The sequence below is a fragment of the Scatophagus argus genome, chromosome 8 (assembly GCF_020382885.2).
Source record: "Scatophagus argus isolate fScaArg1 chromosome 8, fScaArg1.pri, whole genome shotgun sequence".
Classification (NCBI taxonomy): Eukaryota; Metazoa; Chordata; class Actinopteri; family Scatophagidae; genus Scatophagus; species Scatophagus argus.
In genome coordinates, this window is record NC_058500.1 from 22,684,014 (window position 1) to 22,710,120 (window position 26,107).

At 42.1% G+C, this 26,107-nt stretch overlaps 1 protein-coding gene across 1 annotated transcript; it reads left to right on the forward strand.

Moving 5' to 3' along the window:
• Positions 1-106: 106 nt before the first annotated feature.
• On the forward strand, positions 107-25,849 carry arfgef2 (ADP-ribosylation factor guanine nucleotide-exchange factor 2 (brefeldin A-inhibited)). The gene is made up of 39 exons (XM_046396210.1): positions 107-661; positions 2,543-2,573; positions 3,056-3,179; positions 3,993-4,139; positions 5,029-5,208; positions 5,474-5,765; positions 5,921-6,079; positions 6,237-6,364; positions 7,202-7,335; positions 8,137-8,371; positions 8,546-8,645; positions 9,083-9,222; positions 9,382-9,490; positions 9,582-9,771; positions 9,885-9,996; positions 10,081-10,286; positions 10,468-10,552; positions 12,848-13,019; positions 13,191-13,342; positions 13,477-13,605; positions 13,787-13,945; positions 15,040-15,187; positions 15,514-15,610; positions 15,703-15,743; positions 15,838-16,007; positions 17,199-17,350; positions 17,897-18,069; positions 18,241-18,401; positions 18,558-18,688; positions 19,188-19,317; positions 19,453-19,588; positions 20,126-20,264; positions 20,528-20,585; positions 20,743-20,851; positions 20,964-21,103; positions 21,249-21,426; positions 22,394-22,532; positions 23,084-23,201; positions 24,049-25,849. Exons 1-39 carry the CDS (start codon positions 484-486, stop codon positions 24,211-24,213), a joined length of 5,547 nt encoding a protein of 1,848 aa, XP_046252166.1. The 5' UTR covers positions 107-483; the 3' UTR covers positions 24,214-25,849.
• Positions 25,850-26,107: the final 258 nt, after the last annotated feature.

Genomic DNA, 26,107 nt, shown 5'->3' on the forward strand with positions numbered 1-26,107 from the left:
TAAAACTGAACCGTTGTTGGTTTAACTTCATTGTGGTATTTTAGCGCCACCTACAGGACGTTTCTGCACCATTTTTTTTTTTTTCCTTGGGAGCGCTTGATTTGCTACCGCGGTGAAAACGGCGAACTGTTGCTCAACCGTTGGCGCTGCTGAATCGTTAAAATGTCTTCTACCATATATTGATTCGGTCAAATTTTACAATATCGGCTTTAGATGATGTATAAATATCCATGAGTTAAATGTGACACTGTTTGACCCCATTTTTGAGGTTACCTGTCCCTCAGGGTGCTGTAGTCAAAACCCAGACAGCTGAGAATCACGTGACGTGACGTGTAACCAGCATGGCGGCACTGAGCTGAGGTAACAGCTCCACTGGACTGACACCGATAGCCTGGCTTTCGTTAGCTTTCCTTGTCACCTGCTTATTCGCAGGGCCAGGCCGAACATGACGGCCTGAGAGAAGAGCGGCAACAAGACCGAGAGATGCAGCAACAGCAACATCGAGCACTACAGCAGCACCAGCAGCAGTCGCAGTCTAAGGCAGAAAACAGTAAAACGAAGAGCATGTTTCTGTCCAGGGCGCTGGAGAAAATCCTCTCGGATAAGGAGGTGAAGAGGAGCCAGCACAGCCAGCTGCGCAAAGCTTGTCAGGTGGCGCTTGGTAAGTGGGTTTGTTTTGAATACTGGCTTGTCGAGCCCGGTGTTTTCTGTAGTGCTTCACTGAAACATTTCGATCGTGTGTGGCTTATTAGAGAGATAGACGAGAGCTACCCTGTTAGCTAACGTTAGCGTTAGCCTCTGAATGGCCGACTGTTCAGCCGTCCGTTGACGTTTTAAGGCAGCAGTAGCTAATAGTATGTGGGGGTCACTTTCACATCTTACTGAAATTCGGAAGTGTTAACATCCTGCCTTCACAACACTATCATTACTGTCAACGTGGACAGATGACCAAGTAAATATGTGGCTGTTATTAGCTAGTTAGGGCTAGGTTAGCTTGCTAAACAGACCAATCCCTGTGTTGTACGTAGCACTGTCACTCAGCCAGAAAGCCCAGTCCTGCTCTGCCGCCAGACACACAAGCTATCTTACTCCAGGATATTCTGACGCCTGTGCTTTTCCATTCATCACAATCACGGATAGTGTTACACGTACCAGACGGTTCACTTAATCGTGGTGTTGCTGGTTAGATTTGAGTCCAAGCTGCCCTGCTCACCCATTTTGTGTGCACCCACATCCTTGTCTTATTGTAGTTGTGGTAACTCAGCAAGTGGGTACACAATATGTTGTTGGTACAGAGGCTTTAAAATCCTACGATACTCAGGTGGTCTGGTACTAATCACATATAAGTAGTTATCATTTGAGGGGGTTTTTTTGTCGCTCAGTTTTGATGCAGTTGATTGAGAAATTGGCCAAAAACGAAGGTGTGCTTCATTATTTCAGTACATTTAAGCTGTTGGACCACATGATTACCTGCAAAAAAAATAAATGTCAGTGAAAGGTGGCCCAACAGGTCGGTGTATTTGAGCTGCTTTGTCTACTCTCTCACTATTCATGATACCAGTAAAACACAATACTCCCATTTGTCTCCACACACTCCTAACAGAAGCTATTTTGTGTTTGTTTGTCGGGTGTTTTGGTAAACTCCTTGTAACCTCCATGGATATCTCATCTTTCTTTGTTTCACTGTCCAAACATTTAAAGTGCCATGTTGTGAACCGCAGGCCTTTTCATCTGTCGCATCCATGTTTAATTAAGCATGCAGTCAAAGGAGATTTTTTGCTAATGCCTTTAAGTGAAGCAGCACACCTTAGCATGTTGATTCAATGTATATCTTGGTCCACAGCTAATTTGTACACGATGGAGAAAGGAACTGAGCTCATACTTTTATTATATGAAATTCCATGTCATTCATTCCTGGTTCTAATTTGAGTTCTGTCATCATGTCATCACTGTGGCAGTGATTGTGAGATTTCTGGTGAATATTGCCCATCCTAGTCTCCTGTGTAGCTCTGTGGTATGGAGAGCTTGTTGGAGTTTAGAAGTATTCGCTACTGCGTTGTGTGTGAATCTAACCGATTATGGTATTCACATATGGCTGAATGCACACCATTGCTCACTGTGTATCCAAGGCCGCAATGCTGGATAACTAAGTACGGCTTTAGACAGATCAATGTGGGGTTGAAGGAAAAATATGAAGAATTAGAAACTGATTTAGCTAGAAGAGCTTAGACAGCAGAGCAGATGGAAATGTTTATGCTGGGAATAAGACCAAAGATCTGAAGGAGGCCGTTCAATTTAACCAAACGTGATTAGCAGCAAAACATAGGATTGAATCCTGCTCAGCAATCCAGTAATACACTTTGAACAGTGACATCACGTATATGGCCACTAAAATGCAAGGAAACAAGCAACATGTCGTACTGCAGGTTTTTTTTTTGTGACTGGTCCAAATCTAGAGTCAAATGTTGTCATGCTGCTATGAGCTGCAAGGGTCAAAGTTTAGACTTGAATAACATTAAGTCTCATGTGTTTCCCTCCATAGATGAAATCAAGGCAGAGCTTGAAAAACAAAAGTAAGTATCGCTTTGCTGCTATGCTTGATTGGGTCGAGTAGTAGATGACTTCTTTTTTTTTCCCGCTTCCCGTGACATGAGCTGAAGTTTGCCCCACAGCAGTCTGCAGTAAACTCCAGCTGCTCACTTTGATTTGTGACTAAGGTGATTTGCTGCTTTTTATAACTGCTACTTTGGAGTATATCAGCAGCCCTTCAAACAGGCTTCAGGTCATATATCTGCTGCTATAGACAAGAAATTACTTTAACAGTAAGTCATTATGCTTTTCTAAGGTTTAAATGTAAAGCCTCAAAGCTCTGTAAAATCCTGCACTGTGAACATATAAATTTGCACTGCACTTTATCTCACTCACATCATCTGCTACCCTTTCAGTGAAGTTTCAATGGAGCATTTAGTATTTTTTTTTTTTTTATTACGTGAACCAATAGTGTGTTTATAGCAAGCCACTGTCACAGCTGTTTGCTCTGCTCTCATCTCTGCAGGGATGGTACAGTGGTCCCGCCCAGAGCCAACTACATCGAGGCTGACAAATATGTGCTGCCTTTCGAGTTGGCCTGTCAGTCAAAGTCTCCCCGGATAGTTAGCACCTCTTTGGACTGTCTGCAGGTTAATATCCAGTGAGACACATACACACACGTACACTGGTTTGTGACACTCCTCCCCCCTCCCCTGGGCAGAGGGTGGGTTGAAATCTTGCTCCACCTGATTCACACGTCTGATGTGCACGTACAACAGTGACACTACCATTACACTACCATACCAATGGCATTCCACACACATGCCATTGGTTATAATACATTAACTATGCTGTCGATGGACAGCATACTTAATGTATTGTGTTTTGTTTAAATTTTGTTAATTAATTGTTTTTATTTTTCAAATTGTGGCACAGGGGTCACAATTTGTTTCAAGTAATGTTTTGAGATTTTCATGTGAGCTGCGTAATTTTTTTTTCTTCTTATTGTTATTATATTATTATCGCTATCACATTGATAATGAAAAACATTGACACATGTACACATGGACAATGCGTCTCCTTTTCCTTCCACTGTACAAAAATGAAACTGAAATATCTGTAATAGCTGGTGACATCATTTGGAGCCAGAGTCTGCACAGTTTGCAGAAAATTTTACTTGATGTGTACTTTGGCTTGACCCATTTTTGGCAATTTAAGTTGTTCATTTTTCTCTTGTAAGTCCCCAGGCTTCACAGAAGTATGTGTAGAACCCTTAAATAAACTTATGGAGACACAAAAATGAATTCTAAATTTCAGCTTCTCACATATACCTCCATACAAACGCATGTGCAGTGAATTCTGTGCATTACACCCCACAAAATGACTTTAACAATACAAACTGGGTCTGAGAATTACACTCTGTCTCTGCTGCTCTAAACTGAAACGCTTTTCTCCCCCTGTAGAAGCTGATTGCGTACGGCCACATCACAGGCAATGCTCCGGACAGCCGAACTCCGGGCAAGAGGCTCATTGACCGGCTGGTTGAAACCATCTGTAACTGCTTCCAGGGCCCACAGACTGATGAGGGAGTGCAACTCCAGATCATCAAGGTACACCCAACACCTGTTTGTATGTTTGGCAGCAGCCATCAGTGTTCTTGCATATTGTTGAAATCAAACTCAGTTCGAACTGAGATGTTTATGACATTGTCAGCCATTTCAACTTATCATTTTACTCTGGTGATCATACAAATGCAGCTCGAACAACAAGCACATTCCTTAGAAAAGCCATCCTTTGTTAACTAACCAGTTCTGTGACTGTGGCCAGGCTCGTCCAACTTGTTTTTAAAAATGGATTTGATTGGTGATTAATTTTTTCTCTAAAGTCTGAAAAGGAATATCCAGTATTAACCTTTGGATTGGTGAGAAAGAGTTAACTTTATGTAAAGTTTAGCTGTTTAATACATCCTAATGAGGTTTATTCACATTTCCTGGTCTTCTTTGTCTTGAAAACCTGCTTTGTGTTTGCACAGTATTTGTAACTACAGCTTACTGACGTCTCCTGTGAGGGAATGAAATACATCCTGGTTGTCTGAAGGGGCAGAGTCTTTCCTTTTATAAGGAAACAGTTTTATCACTGTTGACAAAAGAGTTATAGTACAGATTAATAACTTAACTGTTTGCATTACGTTCACTGAAGGAGACCTCAATGTCATGTGAGGTCTATTTACACCTACTTATACAAACTTGGATCACAAATTACCATGCAGATGAATCAACCATGTGGACATTTTTCTAATGATTTTCTTTAATTTGAAACTCACCTTTTGAGTAACATCAAAATAAACAATGGCAAACACACCGTAGCAGAGTATGAGAACCAAATATATTTAGCCTTAATGTACCCATTAAGAAGGGAAGTGGAGTGGTGATTCAGCAGCATGTTGTGAACCAGATGTGTTGTCTGATAATTCTTTCACTTCCTTTTCTTTCCATCCAGGCCCTGCTGACAACTGTGACCTCCCCGCACATAGAGATTCATGAGGGCACGGTGCTCCTCACAGTCAGGACCTGCTACAACATCTACCTGGCCAGCCGCAACCTCATCAACCAGACCACCGCTAAGGCCACACTCACGCAGATGCTCAATGTTATCTTCACACGAATGGAGAACCAGGCTGTTAGTTCAGTTTGATGTTCTTATCATGCATTGCTGGCAAAACATAGGGAATGTATTGCTTTCTCATCTGCATTGTTTTTAAATCAAACTGAATGGTGCCACCATTAAACGTACAGGCACCACCTCAGATGACTGACTTTAATATCAGTGCATAAGCATCATTTGCAGAACGCAGTGGAAGACGGACCGAACTCGCTAAATTAAACTACCACATTGTGATCTTTCTAGGTGACAATTTATTTTCTTCCACTTTTCTCCTCCGCAGGCTCTGGAGGCTCAGGAGCAAGAGAAGGATCGGCTTCGTCTGCCTCAGCAGAATCCATCTCCAGTCCCAGGTAATCAGAGGTCCAGCTCCCCTCGGTCTGACAGGACCCCTACCCCAGAGCCCCAGAGCTCCCCATCTCCAGCAGCCAGTTCTCCAGACCTCACTACAATCAACACCACCAACTCAACACCGCCACCGCCAGGCCCAAACCAGGACACATCATCAGTCAATGGAGAACCTGAGGACGGTAATGCTCCATTGAATGTAGGGGCACCGGTCACCCCATCGAGAGGTGTGTGTGTGTCAGCTTGGAACTCCAACTTTCAATTTAAATTAGTCTTTCCTCTAACTTTTTTAGGAAGGCCTGAACTGTGGGTTGTGCAGCTTTTGTATAAAAACATTTTTTAATCTTGATGACTCTTTATGCTCTTTATTTGTTTACATCAGATTCAGTTTTTGAAGATGAAGGTGTGGAGACACCTCAAACAGCAGCACAGCCAGCTGAAGAAAGGGACAACCCAGAGAGCAGTCCAAATCCAGCAGAGTCAGCGGTGGCTGAAAGAGAGGAGGGGGAGCATCAGCCCACAGATAGGCACAGTGGAACAGGTCAGGACATGCTTGTCTCGGCTATTTTTGTTTGAGTTTGTTTGAGTCTCTTTTATATCTTCTGTCCCTTTTTCTTCTGATAAATGTCAGTACACTTGTCGGTGACAGCGTGTTCTGTCTCTTGTTCGTGATCTGTCCACTCCGTCTTCTCGTCCAGGAGGTGAACATCCAGCCCACCGTGTCATTGAGCAGACAGAGATGCCCCCTCCCAGAGTGAGAACAGAGGGTCAGCAGATGAACGGCATCATTGAGGACCGCTCTTCTGTTTCCTCCACAGATATGCTGGTGAGCAGGTTTCATAACATGATAATATAGTCCAAGCATATTTTAATGCTCTCTAACGCACTTTATCAACAGTCACAAGACATTATAGCTGTGACTTACAATGAATTGTAATTTGCAGGATCTATTGGAAGCTCTTGACGAGATATAAACTAGAGGTTGACTGATGGGGCTTGAAATACAACACACTATAGATGTGGTCTTCATATAAAGTGTTACCATTTAAATTAATGTTAACACACAAAGCTAATTCGTTTCTTTACGTTCGATAATTTGCCCTGTAATATGTTTATGACAGGTTATGTTGTCTTGACTGGTCTCAAGTTGTCATAACACAGACATCTCAAAATATTACTGGCATTTCTTACCTTTAGTGTCCTGACGGGACTGCATCAGTGGCCATAGCAAAGTGACCCGCAATAGATGATTTTGGGTCACTGGTTGTAAACATTCATGAGCATGTAAGCATGCGTAGGTGTGCTGACAGCCTCAACTATAAGAAATATGTTTCACACATGCAATGTATGTCCTGAAAGCTTGCTCTCTTGGTGTAGAAATATTGTTTTTCTTCAGTTTTTGTCAAGTAAAACTGGCCATCAATACTCTTTAGTTCCTCTCCGTCACACTTGAACATAGTTAAGGCAGGTTGGAGAATTCTTTGAATATAATGGAGAAGTAGTGAGCAGTGAAATGCACTTCTGCTTCCACAATGTGGTGAGTAAAATAAGTATAAAGTAACATGAGAAACTTTTTATGGGAGCAGGTTGATAAAACTCCAGCCTCAGGTCTTTAGGACACGTGTGGACACATGGTCAGACTGATTTTCTTCATCTGTTCCAGGATGCTGAGGCCCTGCAGGGACCCCACAGTGCTGCCCGTTTCTCACACATCCTGCAGAAAGATGCCTTTCTGGTGTTCCGCTCTCTGTGCAAACTGTCCATGAAACCTCTGGCTGATGGACCTCCAGACCCAAAGTGAATGTTTTATTTATTTATTTTAATTTTTATATGACAATCCCTATGTATAAATCCATGATAACATGTGCCGTAATTTCCAGACTATTGAGTGCACCATTCTCTCTTTGAATGTGTCAGTCTCTCTTTCGTTGTTACTGTCAATGTCACTTTCGTCTTGAGGCAAAATTCATAAATTAGCCGCGTCATTGTTTAAACCGCAGGGTTCAAAGCGTGTGAAAAAAGTAGCGGCTTATAGTCCAGAAATGACGTTATATCAAATTATTTTCAGTCAGACCTTATTATCAGTTGGACACATTTCTTTTTACATCACGAGATTAAAGACATTATTAAAAACATTTGCTGTAACATCCTGATCCAGGATCATTGCATTTGATGATTTCCTGTATGGTAACACAGAACGTGCATTTTAAATCATCAGTGCGTGACAGATATAGCTGCCTTTGGTCATGCACAGTGCTTCATCTTAGTCTCCGTAGGTAAACTTGCCCTTTTCCATCCTGGTGTGCCTTCTGTCATCTCGCGTTACTGTAACATTAGACCCTGAGCCAGTCAGTGTGAATAGGCCACAGTAAACTGAGCCCAAAAGAAGCTCACATAGAAGTCACTCTGGCCTACAATAAATAAATACCATGATCAATCAGAATTATATCCAAGTACCTAGTGTTTACCTCAGCTTAATAAAACATAAACTGGAAGACTATCTTTTTACTGTGCATGTTCCACAAATGTTTCCTTTTATATTTACACAGAAGACATGCAATACAGTGTGACTGATGCTCATACGATTGTTCTCTGCAGGTCTCATGAGTTGCGGTCAAAGATTGTCTCCCTGCAGCTCCTGCTCTCTGTGCTGCAGGGCGCCGGGCCGGTGTTTCGCACTCACGAGATGTTCGTCAACGCCATCAAACAGTATCTGTGTGTGGCGCTGTCCAAAAATGGCGTCTCCTCCGTGCCTGAGGTCTTTGAGCTCTCTCTGGCCATCTTTCTCACCTTGCTGTCCCACTTCAAGGTCCACCTGAAGATGCAGATAGAGGTACAGAGTGACAGTGACAGACTGTGTCTCCTGTGCTGAGTTAGTTAGTCTGACGTACCTCACACTGAACAGAGAAATGTACCCGTTACCCGTTATAGTTTGAAAACTTTTATTTTAACATTTTGGTTAAAGAGTCGTGCTGACATTTGTCTCGTCTCGTCCACCGCTCCTCAGGTGTTTTTCCGGGAGATTTTTCTGACCATCCTGGAGACATCGACCAGCTCCTTTGAGCACAAATGGATGGTTATCCAGACACTAACACGCATCTGTGCAGGTATCACTGTGACACAAGATTTTGTGTATAGTGTCATCATCATACAGCCCTGTGGGGTATACTATGAACTACATTGGGTATAGCCAGGCTTTGTCAGAAATTATCCTCATTGTCAAAAATATCATGTCATTGGTTTCTTTGTTAACCCTGGCTTTGAGCTTCATTCTTGTGTACATACTTAAGTCAAGAGGAACAAGTTGTTATAATGGAGAGCTATGCAGAATATAGAAAAACAGGAAAAAGCAGTAAAAATTTATCAAAATAGAAGTAAATAGACATAACAGAAAATAGACATAGACATGTGCTTGAACTGTAAATATATATGTTTATTACTTGTATTGTATTACTTTAATACTTACTTGTATTGCTGTTATTACCATGTTGTATCTGAGGAATATGATTTAAAGCTTTTGTAATATACCCCCCTCCCACCTCAGATGCCCAGTGCGTGGTTGACATCTACGTGAACTATGACTGTGACTTGAACGCTGCTAACATCTTTGAGCGCCTTGTCAATGACCTGTCAAAGATTGCTCAGGGCAGGAGTGGCCAGGAGCTCGGGATGACTCCTCTGCAGGTAGACTCAAGGATTCAGAGGTTCAGCATAATTGAAGAGTTTTAATTAGACATCCTAGTTATTAAGCTTTCCACTACATATGTGACCATAATTGAATTTTGATCATGTATGTAGTTGTCATTGAAATGCCACTTAGGAGTGTATGTATGATATCCATAGGAGCTGAGCCTTCGTAAGAAGGGCCTGGAATGTTTGGTGTCCATCCTGAAATGTATGGTGGAGTGGAGCAAAGACATGTATGTCAATCCAAACCTTCAAGCTAACTTGGGTAAGTGTGTGCTGTATAGTAAATATGCAAACAATACATGACCGAGTCTATACTGCTATAATTATTGTGTGCGTGTGCGATTTGTTTCCAGGCCAGGAGCATCCTTCTGACAGTGATGGAGGAGAGCTGAAGCTTCCAGATCAGCTGGCGGGACGTCGAGACAGTATCAGCTCACTGGACTCCACTGTGTCCTCCAGCATGGCAGTTTCCCAGGCGGATCATCCGGAGCAGTACGAGGTCATCAAACAGCAGAAGGACATCATCGAGCACGGCATTGAACTGTGAGCCCTTTTTCATTGCCTGGTTGGGATTTACAGAATGCTCAGTTCATATCAGTTTTATACCTTCAGTTCTTGTTTAGAGAAGACATCTCTCCCCTCTCACCTCTCCACAGCTTCAACAAGAAGCCAAAGCGAGGTATCCAGTACCTGCAGGACCAGGGCATGCTGGGTACCACGGCTGAGGACATTGCCCAATTCCTTCACCAGGAGGACAGACTGGACACTGTAAGGGATTATACCATCTTCAAATATGCAACACTGTGTTCTCAAACAACAAACATTTGTTGTTAGTAATCTCTGCATCCACAGACACAGGTGGGAGAGTTCCTGGGCGAGAACATCAAGTTCAACAAAGAAGTGATGTACTGCTACGTGGACCAGTTGGACTTTTGCGGACGGGACTTTGTCTCGGCTCTCAGAGCATTCCTGGAAGGCTTCAGGTTGCCTGGTGAGGCCCAGAAGATTGACAGGCTGATGGAGAAGTTTGCTGCTCGGTACCTGGAGTGCAACCAGGGGTAAGGCCCACCATAGATCACCTATTAAAATATGATGCTCTGAGATTTATTGGTACTTATCTGATAACTTCAGTGTCGTATTGTTATTTTTAGTTTTTACAAGTTTACATTGAATTAATGAAAGAAACCAAAGAGCGGTGCAGCTGTCAGCTGTTGATCTGCTATGTGTCCTCTTCTACAGACAGACTCTGTTTGCCAGTGCAGACACTGCCTACGTGCTGGCATACTCCATCATTATGCTCACCACAGACCTGCACAGTCCACAGGTGAGACCTATCACTGTCGCCAAATGTGAGCCATCAAGGTTACAAATGTGTCTTGTCTGTTCATGGAATATCAACAGTCCTTCTTTAGAGGTTGAAGAGTCATCTTGTGTTTCATGTGTTTCGACTCATGAAAAATGTATTTTAAAGGGCTTCAACCATTGACTTTATGTAAGATGGATGACCTGGGAGCTTCCCTAAAGTGAAGCTAAAACATCTCATTCACCCCCCTGGTGGCTGGCTGCAGTACAGGTCATAAACCCCCACCCCCCTTATGTTAGCAGAGGGTACATGGGCCAAACTAAACACTCAAAGTACACAACAGATAAATTTTGATGTTTTCTGCCATTTTAGGTTTTAGTTTTTTTTGTCTTGTTTGTTTTTTTTATTTTTTTTTTAGTTTTAGCAGGTTAGCAGGTTTCTGCTATTTTATTTCTTATCACATGTATGTTCAGTTGTTAATTTTTCTGATAAGTTTGGTTTTAACTACTTATTTGATGTTATATAAAAGGGATGAAACGTCATGATTGACAGCTGAGTGCTGCTCAGGACTGAGTCACTTGATACTGTGGCTCCACCGCCTGGTCACAACTGCACAGACACTGACTCTGAATGGTGTCACCAGTGCAACAATGACTTTTGAAGGGAGGAGGTGCAGATGTGTCATCCGTCTTTAAATATGTCAGTGGCTCAGAGTCATGCCAAAAACTACACCTGTGTGTTGTGTGAAAAAAAAAAACGCAAGGAGTTGATTTGGTTGGGCTGTGTTGTTTTGCAGACTAATGAGATGACGAAATACCATCCAGAGCATCCAGTTAGAGTAACAGGTGAATGGGGCTTATCGGACTCACTCAAACACTGCACAGTAGTTTATAACGCCGTGAGACAGGATTTTACAACTCAGGAAAGTTATTACAGTCAGAGCTGTTCTATTCTTTGGCATTCTAATCACATGTAAACCATATAAATGCAGCACAGAGCAATCGACTAGAGCTTCCGTGTGTCTTATTGGTCACACCAGTGCCTAGTCGGACGGGAAATGTCAAACAAGGCAGGACTTTTAGCTGGACGGACCTGAATTTAGGGTTGGGGTTAGCCCTCCTAATTGACTGCTTTGACGACTGGGTCCCTCAAATGAATGAGGGAGGGTGCACTGTCTCAACACAGCCTTCTACAAATAGTTGTGGTCTCTTGATTTATTGCTGCTGACAGAGCACTGTGACAGGGGAAATTACACCTAAAATTTAAAGCCTGGGAAACGCAGGCATAATATATTGTGCACTGTGAGAGAGAAGAAGTGAGAACAACGGTGTCAGTGAAAACACTAAATTGACAGCAGTAAGCAAAAGCAAATTATAAGATACACTATATTTCATGCAGCACCGAAAGACAAAAGAACCCCAGCAACAGGCTGTTTTTTTAACCACACATTTACCTTCCTGTCTGCTTCTGTTTGCTTCTACTGTTCGAATTCTTTTTTTTTGCCACTCTGTGGCTGTGGCTCATGGCAGATTGAGACCAGTATAATCTGATCACTTGTAATAAGTTTGTCTGTTAAATATATTTTATGTTTACAGAAATAACAAAGAAGTTTAAAAGAAGTTTAAAATTTTCACAACTTCATCAGTTGTCTTCCTCTTGGGCCTGCGTAATATGTGCATTAACATCGCCTCATGTCATAATGACAATATGACTGGGAAATAAATACATGCTAGCACGCCTGTATTTACTTATTAGCTGTCATTCCTCGGCCATCGTTCCAGCTGACCTTGCAGCTGCCACTAGCAGTTCTTCTGAGGTTTGCTGATTGTTAGCTTTACATTTTAAGTGTGAATATAATTATTTTTCTTATTATAACGTTTCAAACCGTCTTGCCAAGCTTTTACTGGGCATGTTCATATTGCGATGATATTGAAAAGACGTTTTATCGGTTAGCACTATTTCTGTTTTGCCCCGTATTGGAAATTAAGCTACAGAATACACCAATCAGATGAACTGTGGGTTGGGTACATTTGAGTAAATACTGTGCTAAATTGGAAAATTGCAGTTTTAAAAATGCTGCAACCCTGGCAGTCATTTGAAGCAGATTAATAAATAAAGACCAAAGCATGATAGAAGCTAACACATGACAATGGTAAGACATTAGGCAGCGTATTTTTGTTTAATTCAAATATGTGTGATACTTGACTGTCTTCACAGGAAATGTTTTTTCACTGTGTCCCATTGTCACATTTCCAATTGCCTCCCATTTTAATTGATCACTCTTACTGTCTTTCTGGACTGTTTTCGCTTATGTAGGTGAAGAACAAGATGACAAAGGAACAGTACATCAAGATGAATCGCGGTATTAACGACAGTAAGGACCTGCCTGAAGAGTATCTTTCTGCCATATACGATGAGATCGCAGGCAAGAAGATAGCCATGAAGGAGAGCAAAGAGTTCTCTATCACCCCAAAGTCCAGCAAGCAGAGTGAGTCTCCTTTCACGTGCATTCTGTCAGCATTATCTGCATTAAAGAAAATGGTCTTCTCCGAGGTTTGTGTTCTGAAGAGTACGTAATGCTTTGGCTGTTGAAAAGAGAAAGACATCAGACTAGTGATGTATCATAGAGGTGTTATCCAGACTGTCCCCCTCCTTCCAGGTGTAGCCAGTGAGAAGCAGCGTCGTCTGCTCTACAACATGGAGATGGAGCAGATGGCAAAGACCGCTAAAGCTCTAATGGAGGCCGTCAGCCACGCTCAGGCCCCCTTCTTCAGCGCAACACACCTGGAGCACGTCAGGCCCATGTTCAAGGTGCCCCTTTGTTCATAACACTCCTGATTAGATTGAACCAGATCTTTGAACAGCGGGATGCATGTGGTAACCAGAGAGGCGGCCTGTTCGACCAAGTGAAATATCAGATGTGGTCTCATTTGTGTGTGTTGTAGCTGGCGTGGACCCCTTTGCTGGCAGCGTTCAGTGTGGGACTGCAGGACTGTGACGACCCGGAGGTGGCCTCGCTGTGTCTGGAGGGCATTCGATGTGCCATCAGGATCGCCTGCATCTTCAGCATGCAGGTGTGCTCATCTTTCCACACAAACCGAGCTTCATATTTTTTAACTTTTAAATTGTGTCCATCGTGATCTTCTTTCTATTTTTTTTCCTCAACTAATCACATATTTTGAAACAGGCTCTGTATTCTTAGCGTTTAAAAGCGTGAAATTGTGACTGTGTAGTAACTGGCCGTCCTGTCTGTAGTTGGAGCGAGACGCGTACGTCCAGGCCTTGGCCAGATTCACCCTGCTGACAGCCAGTTCCAGCATCACAGAGATGAAGCAGAAGAACATTGACACCATCAAGACCCTGATCACTGTGGCCCACACTGATGGAAACTACCTGGGCAACTCCTGGCATGAGGTGAGGCCCTAGCTCAGGCTGGCAAACAGCCATCAGATTTTGGTTGCCAAAACTGAAAATATGGTTGCCTTTTATAGACACCTTAAACTGATGAATTAAGATAAGTTATTTGCTTTGCTGTGTTCCAACTGTAACAGCAGTCTTTAAATAACACTATTAATCCAACAGATATTTAAAATCTAATTATTGATGGTAACCAAGCCAACATGTGGTTGCCACTTTCTCAAAATGGTTGTAAATGGCAGCCTGGCAACCATTACTCCAACAGTCTTGCAATAAAAAACTTTATGAAGGTTGTAATGTTCAGTTTTCCTTGTTTTACTGAGATGTTAAGTCAAATGAACAATCACTTTGAAGGCTGCAGTTTGAAAATATTAGAATCACCTTTCAGTATAATGCAATACAGTTCCACAGCACTACATACTGACCCTTCTCTGAAATAGGGGCTGTTGTATAAGACTAACACAAAGACTCTCTGTGCAAAGAGTAATGTCCTTTTTAATTGGACGACAGCTTTGCAACAGGGATGATTTGGACAGTAACTGTTTCAGCAGTAATAAACTGAAAAGATATGCTCATAATGTCACAACTTATTTCCCCACACACTGTGACATTACCAAAGTAAATGATCTCTGCCACCTGTAAGGGCATGTGTAATTGAAAGGTGGACAGTGGATGATATATTTGTACTCGAATGGACAAAACATGCAAGGCGCAGCACTATGACTGACTAGGATAAATCACACAAATTGAAAAGTGTACATATAAAGTGTATTTTTTTTGGACAAGTGTTTACTTACAGCCTATTGCGAATGGATTATTGGTAAATATGATTGTAAGATTTAAGATAAGAATTTATTTTTTGAGTCAGGACATACAAACCAGAACACTTGATCATTCATATTATTTGTTCATAAACAGAATAGCCAACACATAAAAAGTATTGCTACATTTTGCATTAGTTCAATGGTAGGAATGTAGTTTTCATTTAAACTGGCCCAAAACTGTTCTGAGCTTGTCATAGCTAGTCTAAAATCTATGGGACATGAATGTCCCTAACGGCTAATCGTGGTTTATGTGTGTGTGTGTTTTAGATCTTGAGATGTATCAGTCAGCTGGAGCTTGCCCAGTTGATCGGCACAGGAGTAAAGACACGTTACATCTCAGGGGTGGTCCGGGACAAGGAGGTTGGCATCAAGGGCTTACCCTCCGGCACAGAGGAGTTCATGCCCCTGGGGCTTGGTGAGACACACACATACACACAACATAACTTATATTCACAATTCAACCCCTGACTTTTAAAATCTCAGTTCTTATTTCCATCCAAACTACAAGTTACTGTTGTGCTTCTCCAGCAACAGCCATGTTAACTAAATTCACATAATCTCCAATATTAACTCCAAAGCAGCTACTGTTTTGTGCACAAACAAGGGCTTTCTTAGTGGAAAATTAAAGCGAGCGCACACACACATTCTGCATTAATAATTTTTTTACTGTTCATTTAAAAGTCACATTTGTTGTACGGATCTGATACCTGACTGAATATGTGGTATTTCTGTTTGTTGCAGGTAACCTGGTGGGAAGTCAGGACAAGAGACAGATGGCTCACATCCAGGAGTCAGTAGGAGAAACCAGCTCTCAGAGTGTGGTTGTAGCTGTGGACAGGTAAGACAAAAGATGAAGTGCAGGTACAGGGCATTAATAACAGATTCTTTGTGACGGGTAAAGGTTTCTGTTCCCTTCTGTGATATTTGCAGGATCTTCACTGGTTCCACCAGACTTGATGGAAATGCAATTGGTGAGTGTGTCTTCGCCCTCACGTGCATCTCTGTTTGTGTGCATTCCAAAGTAGAGACTTCCTTCATCATGTGTTGCTGTTTAACTGTCTCCAGTGGACTTTGTGAGGTGGCTGTGCGCTGTGTCCATGGATGAGCTGGCCTCAGCACACCAGCCGAGGATGTTCAGCTTACAGAAGATTGTGGAAATCTCCTACTACAACATGAACCGCATCAGGCTGCAGTGGTCTCGGATTTGGCAGGTCATCGGAGACCACTTCAATAAGGTCCGTGGAGTCGTATTGTCACTTGGAAATTCTCAAGCAGGCAGACGTGTGATCTACAGTCTCACCACAGCAGGAGGGCACAGCACTGCTCTGTGCGCTTTGTTTTCTCCCATACCTCCCCTTAAGGACTCAGATTTATATAAAAATGCTCTTTAATTTAAATTAAATTAAATGGGGGCAACCATGGCCTAGAGGTTGGAGAAGTGGCTTGTGATCGGAAGGTCGCTGGTTCGATTCCCCCACTGGACGGGCAGAAAAAATTTGAGTGTGGTGGAGTGATAATGTCCCCACCCCCTATTAGCTCATGTGCCCTTGAGCAAGGCACTTGACCCCCAAATATATGCTCCCCGGGCGCTTGATGCAGCCCACTGCTCCTGTGTGTTTCACTGCATGTTGCATGTGTGTGTGCTTCAGTCAGTGATGGGTTAAATGCAGAGAAGTAATCTCCCAGCTTGGGATTAATAAAGTAACTTAAATTAAATTAATATGTCTGTTTGCAGTTACAGACCTGACATTGTCGTTTGTCATAATGTACTTCAAGTGAGGCATGTTTAGGCCTAAGATTTAACAGCAAGTATAATAATCAATATAATAATAATCTAAAAAATGCCATTTTAAATCTGTCACTAAGTAATTATTTCTGACAATCAGAGTTACTGGCAAAATTTTAAACTCCCCTTATTGATATTTTATACCAAAAAGCTATGCCACAATGGGTAATGTGGAAATAGTTGAACCCCAAGAGAATTATCACCAAATCCTGCTGTTGTCTCCAGCTTTGAGTAGCATTTTTAGCAACTTTCAGCTCTTAAATTTAGCTTTTATGAATCACAGCTTTACTGTTTTTGGTCCAGTCTCACACCTCTTGACAGTACTTTTTTTCCCCCTCTATCTAACAAGTTCTGGTAAACCCACTGTGTTACCTTACTACGCGCTCAGCTATTAGCTTGTGAATTAGGGCTGTCACAATATCAGACCACTACATGATTGTTGGGGCCAAGAATTCTCAATAATAATATTATCCTAATATCTGTGATGACTTCCTTTCTTTCAAGTGGCCAATACAATCAGTAAATGCAAGTTTAATGAGTAAACAGTCCACATACTGACCTAACAGTCTTGAAAAGACTGAAGAAAGTTTGCTTACGAGTTTTGCTTACGTTTGATTACGACTGTCGTGTTGTCCTTTAGGTGGGCTGTAACCCCAATGAGGATGTAGCCATCTTTGCTGTGGACTCACTGAGGCAGCTTTCCATGAAGTTCTTGGAGAAAGGAGAGCTGGCTAACTTCCGCTTCCAGAAAGACTTCCTCAGGCCTTTTGAGCACATTATGAAGAAGAACAGGTAAGGGATATTGTTGAGCAGACAAGTTAAGAAACGGTGCTTCTGCATTGTCAGAGTTTCCGCTGTTAACAGCGCCCTGGAAGATTTTGGCGTCGAAAATAATCTGTGTTTGAAAATAGTTCATACAGAGCGCTGATGTCATACATCACCAACCCAAAGCATTGGGGTTTGATGACCAGGGAATTAGACTCAACAATATCTTTCTGTCTTATATAACTCCACTTGTGCTGTGCCTGTGTTCACACAAAAAGCAAAGTAAATTTTCAACAGACCTTACTTGTGCAAGATTGACCACAGGATCATTTGTCTATTTGCTGTTGAACTCATCGCTCACAAGAGACTCCAGTTATTTTCCTCAAGTCTCTTCTTTTTCACTTTATTCATGAAGTAGGCTAAATGACATTTTGCCTCCAGTCAGCAGCCAACAAGGACGAAGAGACCAATTACAATTTGGTGTGGTATTGTAGTGGTGTGTTTTAGTGAAGCTATAATAACTCCAGAATAAGAAACACAGCATTAAGTCATGTATGTAACAACCCCTCTTAGGTCCCCCACTATCAGAGACATGGTGATCAGGTGCGTGGCTCAGATGGTAAACTCCCAGGCGGCCAATATCCGGTCAGGTTGGAAGAACATCTTCTCAGTGTTTCACCAGGCAGCCTCCGACCATGATGAGACTATAGTGGAGCTGGCCTTCCAGACCACTGGGCACATTGTCAGTGAGTATGACTGCAGTCACAGATTGCTCGTGCTGACAAGCGAGGCATATCCTCAGTCCTACTTTAGCCTTCATAGGAATGTGAGACTTCAACTAATCAAACAACAGCTCAAATCAGCAATGAATTCATCCTTGTTTCCTTCCTTTCTTTCCTTCTCTTCATCACCCTCAGTGAACACCTTCCAGGAGCACTTTGCAGCTGCTATTGATTCGTTCCAGGATGCAGTTAAGTGCCTGTCAGAGTTTGTGTGCAACGCAGCTTTTCCTGACACCAGCATGGAGGCTATCCGGCTCATACGACACTGCGCTAAATACGTCTCAGAAAGGCCCCAGGTGGGAGCAACAGAGTCATGATGACACTGGTCCAATAAAAAGACAGTTATGTGAAATATAATGCTACTGTTTGCAAAATCCACTTTGTGGCGTCTCCAAAAATAACTATGTCCTATCACACTTAGTGAATTTGTGTCCTCCTGTGTCCCTGTGCAGACCTTGAGGGAATACACCAGCGATGACATGAACGTTGCCCCTGGTGATCGAGTGTGGGTTCGTGGCTGGTTTCCCATTCTGTTTGAGCTCTCTTGTATCATCAACCGTTGCAAGCTGGATGTCCGGACCAGGTATGAAAAACACAACAAAAAACAGCTCAAACTGTCATTTAACTGTGGTGTTAAGTTTCAGCTTTTAGCACACATTTAACTACACCTTTCAGCGATATTGCTGGGTAACGCAAGCAATATGCTGTGCATAATTCGTAACAATTCAGATTAATTGTTTCTTTCAATCAATCATGCAAAAAAATGCCTATTACTGGGTCCAGCTGTTCCCTAAAGGGACAGTTGACCCCCAAATCAAAAATACCTGTAGTACTGTCTACCCATGTAGATAGGTTTGATGAAATGGAGGGCCATTAAATGTGAGGATTTGCTTCTTTTTCTGTGATTTAGAATATTCTAAATTAAATTTAGTTTAGTTTAGTTTTAGACTGTTGGTCAGACAAAATAAGGCATTCATCCACTGCGCGAAATGAAAGGTCCGTCCCTCATATTGTGGCGCTGGTTTCAGAGCTGTAAAGCAACCAGACTGATGTGAGAACTGTTTCGTCTTTGCTTCTGACAGAGGCCTCACGGTCATGTTTGAGATCATGAAGAGTTACGGCCACACCTTCGAGAAGCACTGGTGGCACGACCTCTTCAGAATCGTCTTCCGCATATTTGACAACATGAAGCTCCCTGAGCAGCAGACAGAGGTCAGAAGCTACTGCTAGCAGGCTGTCAAGTCCCACGGCTGTTTGACCTTTAAAAAAAAAAAAACTGTCAATGATTAATGTACACGTACAGAGTGAAAAATGATTTGCTTCTGTGTGTTTCTTGTTTGCTTCCAGAAAACCGAGTGGATGACAACAACGTGTAACCATGCACTGTACGCCATCTGTGATGTGTTCACCCAGTTTTATGAGCCTCTCAGTGAAATCCTGCTGGCTGACATTTTCACACAGCTGCAGTGGTGTGTCAGGCAAGGTGGGTGTTCACTATTGCACTTTGTACCCTCTTATTGATTTAGAAAACAATTCCAACTCCTTCCAGTATCTCAAAGCATTATGCGTAACATTATTGGGTTGTTACAGTTTCTTTTGCCATTTTAAGATGTCGTATGCTTATATAAACCTTAATATGTTAAGCGGACAATAACCAAAGTTAACATCAAAAATGGAATTTGGCAGCGTTTACATAATAAGAACATGGTGCATTCTGTTCACTGTGTATCCAAAGGAATAAATAAATGCATCAGTCACTAGTATCTTTAAACAGAACAAGAAATAACATTTTCTGAATATACAAGAAGGTCCAATATTATATTGTTATATTGTTATATATTTATAACAATTATTATACAAGCTGTTATTGTCACTGGTACTGAATGAGATGCATTCATTAGTATTTTGGGAGTGAATGAGTGTATCACAATCCAAACATTCAGCTGTTGTACCAGGATTATTTTGTCCAAAGTCTCCAACCAGCTGACGGTGTTTTGAAGTCTCTACCTTTCCTCTCCAGACAACGAGCAGCTGGCTCGGTCGGGGACAAACTGTCTGGAGAACCTGGTGATTCTGAACGGGGAGAAGTTCAGCCCCGAGGTCTGGAACATTACCTGCTCCTGTATGCTGGAGATCTTCCAGAACACCAGCCCTCACACGTAAGTCCTGAACCGCTGTACTTTCAACCAGAGATGTGGTTCGTTTAGTTAGTCCACTTCCACAGCTCGAACATGTTCATGAAACTGCATACAGACATCTTGACGAATGCTTTCATTGTGTCCATTGTTCAACTCATCCTGACTGATTAAAGTTAAGGGGGATTTAGGGATTAATTATTAAATGAAAGTACTTCAAAGTTATGGTGCTTTAGTGCGGCGATGACACCTGATTCCCGACCTGCCTTTCTGTTTGCTTTGCACAGTTTGTTGACTTGGCGACCGGCTGGACAGGAAGAGGAAACCGCAGATGGCAAACATTTTGTAAGAAAATAAATAAACACACTCTTAACAATAATTACAGCCTTTGCAACAAAAGCTCAGCAGATGTAGATTTAGACAATGAAAGACCTTTCTATCACATCAGAAGAATGACACTAACCCACGAATGTTCATGATGTCCGTCGCTGTTTGTTTCCAGGACGCTGATTTTGACACCCAATCCCAGAGCAGCTATGACAGAGCTCTGTCTGAGAGAGGACACAGCCAGATGTCCAGCGATGATACCTGGAAGGGCAAGTCCAACATGAGTGAGTACACACTTAAGCCTCCTGTAAACTCAAATTCAATCTGAAAATCTATCTGGAAATGAGAAAAGATTTAAACTGTTCTATCACATCTTTGTTGCTTTTTGTCCTTTAGGGGTTTCAGACCAGAAGCTCTTTGCAGGGCTGCTGATTAAATGTGTGGTCCAGCTTGAACTAATCCAAACCATAGACAACATTGTCTTCTACCCGGCAACCAGCAAGAAGGAGGATGCTGACAACATGGCTGCCGCACAGGTATGTTACAACAGCTGCTCTATGGAGTGAACATTGCCCTTCAGGACAAAGAAAGAGGACAAAGAAGGAGTCATGGAAGCTGAAGTATTGTGTTTTGTTTTTTGTTTTTTTTGATTGAAGTTGTCTAAAAATGTTCTCCTGTTAGCGAGATGCTCTGGAAGAGTGGGAGGCTGAGGGAGGCGAGGCGGGTCCAGATCAGGGTATGTACAGACACATGACATCTGCACACCTCTTCAAACTGCTGGACTGTCTGCTGGAGTCGCATACCTTCGCCAAGGACTTCAACTCCAACAACGAACAGAGAACAGCACTGTGGAGGGCAGGTAAATACAAAAAAAAAAAAGAAAAGAAGATACTTCACCTCATTAAATTGTATCTTCATGTATGAGACGTTTGGTAGAATGTTTCAGATAATATTACAAGTTATGAGGTCATCTTTTGCTAAAGCAGCCTTAGAGTGTCTTAAAATAACAAAAAAAAACTCTTGCTGCTTCTAAAATCCCAAAGTTTCAAAGGTAATCTAAACTTTTTGTTCACTATGAGTTTAAAGTTCAGCTGGATATTGTGCTAGTGACTGGATTGAACCTAAAATCTGTGACTTGCTGAATGAGCTCTCTGCTGACGTAATGCTTTCTTTGGTGCAGTGAGTATTCACAGAGGATTATCAGAGAGCAGGACTTTCCACAAGGATGTGGACTAAGCAGCCAGCTGGCAAAAAGTAGTCAGTCACATGATTACTTTAGGCCTTAAAAGCCCAAATTCGGGTTGCCACTATTTCATTGTTTCCACTTACTTTAATTATTTGTATATTTTACTGAGTTTGCCTACCCTTTCTAGTGAGCGTGGAATTAATTAGGCTTTTCACGCTTTCACGGGTACGGACATTCACTTTGTTACACGCAAAGCTCGAATGTTAATAAAGATCATTCATTACATCATTAAGCCCATAAACCGCTCTGGAAAATACAGCACTTTCAGTGGAAGGTTCCGCTGGTTTTTCCCAAAACAGCTTGTCTAATGAGGATGTCGCCTTTCTGTGCAATCGAAGCAATTCTTAACCTATTTGTCTTCAGTAATGTTGGTAGTACTTGTCAAACACTGAAGACGTGTGGAGAGTGTGGGTGCAGGACTGATACAGACAGACGTGTTTACTATCATGTGTGCAACATGCAACAGGGACGTTGCATATTTGTGTGTTTTATCTACTAGGCCATGTAAAGTCCTCTACTGCTGTTTTTTTTTTTTTTTTTTTTATTTAAATCAATGATTGTCTCTCTCTTTTGCACTCAGGCTTTAAAGGGAAGTCCAAGCCCAACTTGCTGAAGCAGGAGACCAGCAGTCTTGCGTGCAGCTTGAGGATCTTGTTCAGGATGTACTCTGACCCTCAGCTGCAAGGCTCGTGGCCTGACATTCAGACGCGCCTGCTGCTGTGAGTACAACATCTGACATGATCCTCAGAGATCTGACACACCTACCTAAGATGAAGCTGGGGATTAGTCAAACAAAAGTGTTGAGAGAAATCTGTTTGTTAGGGACTATTTTCAGCCATGATGAGTGTGTGTTATTGCCTGGTTAAACGTTGAACCTCAGATAAATAAGCAGCAACTGTATCACTTCCAGAAAGTGCAGCACGTGTTATGTGAGCTGTCTCTGTGACACTTCTCATATCTCATTATATATTTATGAAGCACACACCGTGTGTGTATTTACTGGAATATATTGGCATGCTTGAGCTTGGTACAGATCACCTTGTTGTGTTTGTCACTGAGCAGCTGCAAGGGAGCGGTTGACTCATGTGCTGCTACATCAAGAATATGTATGTGTTAAATAGCTGTTGCTGGAACCTTCAGAATGTGTAATGTTGGCCCACTTTTTAATATTAATAATAATAACAATAACAACAACAGTGTGGCAGCTCTGATACAGACCAACCATTTGTACCTTTTAAGTGTTGTATTGGGTGTGTGTTGTCTCTCTCAGGGTGTGTAGCGAAGCTCTGGCTTACTTCATCAGTCTGACCTCAGAAAGCCACAGAGAGGCTTGGAACAGTCTGCTGATGCTGCTGCTCACCAGGACGCTACGCCTGCCCGATGACAAGGCAGGAACACACACACACATTCACTTCCTTCACATCAAGTGTACTGTGTTTACTGTATGTAAAGAACAGGGTTTGATCAAGGCAGGGAAGCAGTACTTGCCTATATTCAAAAACACTTTGGTGCTGTGGATCATAGCTGTGAATAAATCTGAACCAGGATCAGAAATTAAAGAGGGACCTGGGGTAAAAATACTATGAGAAGTGTTATGTGAAATTCAACTTTTGTATTTATTTTTATTTATTTCATATTTTTCGTGATTATACACTCACTTTAGTGAGCTGTCACCTATGAGTCATGCACTCTGTGTGACTGCATGACTCACAGATGATTCATGGCAGCCTATGACTCAGGTCTTTTTTCTGAGGGCATTTTAGGCCCAAACCTGTGGCAGTTTTTAGATGGAAAACAACCCAGCATGCAGCTTGAAGCAATAGGAAATGTTGGCGCCATACAGCCAGCTTCGGGAGAGAATGCCAATAACCACACCAGCCACCGCATAAACAAAAATTTTAACGGTATTGTTAAAGTGGACTGGCCGGCACCGTTCTCTTGTGCAAGGCCTGCTGTGACTTCTGGGTTGTTGTTGTTAAATCTTACTGCTACAAATGTTGTTTATTTGCCTAAATGCAACCTTGTTATTCAAAGAAATTGCCCACCAAAATACAGCAAAAAACATACACCCTGCTGTGAACTCTTTGGCCTTCCTGTAGCACCTGCATATCCCGGAGAAACCATCCTTCCTTTCTCTGACATGCATAGTCTTAATGTTTCTATATACACACGTTACACCTTTGGCAAATATGTAATGTTACTTTACATTTTTTCCACTTTCTCCTTGTTTTGCAGTTTAAGCCCCATGCTTCCTGCTACTACCCCCACCTGTGTGAAATGATGCAGTTTGACCTGATCCCCGAGCTGCGGGCCGTCCTCAGGCGCTTCTTCCTGCGCATCGGCTCCGTCTTCCACATCGCTGCTCCCGAGGGGGCGCTTGCCCGGACTCCCGCATCCTAGAATGGGTGGGCACGGGGTCAGGCAGATGGACAGCTGGAGAGATTGGCATTGATGAGTAGATCACAAGTGGACACATAAGAGACTTTCTCCCTCTTTTGGTGTGGAAGAAATTACAGAGGGGCTGCAATGTGAGAAGGCAGACGTCAAAGACTGTAGCTTTTCTGTCTCAGTTCAGGACTCTGCGTTCATGTGTTGAGCTTTTCTACTGCACTCGGCTTGTAGAAAAGTCTTTACCTTGTCCTTCCTCCCTACTCTCTCTCTCTCCCTCTCTCTCTCTCGGGGATGAACAGCACTGTGACCAGCGCTCCCTGCTGACTGTAGTCATTCATCACCCCCACCCCTGTTCCGACTCTCATCTCAGCTTGCAATGACTAGAAGAGAACTGTAAACAAATAATTTATTGATGTTGTTGCAAACCATGCATCTGATTTTGATGGCTTGTTTTGTTTTGTTTAGTTTTTCTTTAATACTTAAAACTATATCTGAATGCAAATGGACGATACCATCGAATTTGCTCACTTTTTGCGAAGATCTCTTTTGGCCGCCTGTGCCTGTTAGAAAATGACACTGTCAGTGTCACCCTTATTGTGAGTTTGGTGATCTAATCAAAATATGTGGTAATATCTGACCCCTCACTTATCAGTGCCCAACCCCAAGCATTGTTTGTCACTTTAATGTTTATGTTCCCTTATGTCTATGTTATTATGTAGCCATCGTTAAAGAGACTGAAACTCTCAGCTGCAGGTTAACACAATCTGCATCTCTTCCAACACTATCAAAGATCTAATGCTTGACTTTGTTTGGGAAGTCTCTGCCCTCTGCCGCACGACCGTCCTGTCATCTTTATAATTTCTTGCCCGTCAGTGAGATTTTACTTATTTATTTTGCTCACTTGCTTTGATTTGTTTTATGATTTTTTTTTTCATGATAATTGCTGGTTTACAATGAATGGTTGGTTGAAAGACCGGACACATCCCTTTGTCATGCATTCCTTCACGTGTTGACCCTAGTGAGCCTTAGACTGAAGGACTTGGAATCATCATCAATCAGTCAACATGGAATCAACGTCTTCTGGGTTTAGAATTACAGCTGGCTCATGAAAACCTCCACTAATCCCATCAATTGACCCTCTACAGTGATATCACTGTTGTCTATTTCCCACACTCATTTTTGCACATCCGTTGCTGACAGTTTGCTCATGTATTAACACCACCCAGTGTACCATGCTGCTCTGGATGGTCAGAAAGCCCATCAGTGTTGTCACATTCAACCATTGAAAGGTTCAGGAACGGAGTGAAATCAAAACTCCGCATCCTGGGTCATTCGTAGTTTATTCCATGCCTTCTTTTTTTTTTTTTTTTTTTTAAAAAAAGAAGGATGTATGTAATTATTTAAAGTGCATTTAAATATTTTTTGAAAAGCATTCCTTCCCTTGCAACTATGGATGTCTACTTTTCTTCCCTAAAGCTAGGGAATATATAAATATATATATACAGTAAATGAAAAAAAATACAAACTGTAAAGTTTTCAATGTAAGATACATAGAAATGAAAGTGCTATACGGTTCTATACATAATATTGTGTTGTAATCTTCCAAGCATTTGGTGAAGTATCAATAAACCTAAATTCTGATCCACTCCGGTGACTATGGATTAAAACATTTGGTGGTAGTTTAGAGCTTTTCTCACATTTAACATTTTGACTTGTCAAACACATGTGTCACCAATAATATTAATAACCGTTGCAATCAAGGTTTTCCAGTTCCAGGGCTGGGTAAGTGCTTACTGAAACCATCATTAATGTCATTAGTTACACCTGTAAATTTCCTGCGATGATCACATGTATCACTGTCCGAGAGCCAGTTCTAGCCCTAGTGCTAGGCTTCGAAATGAAG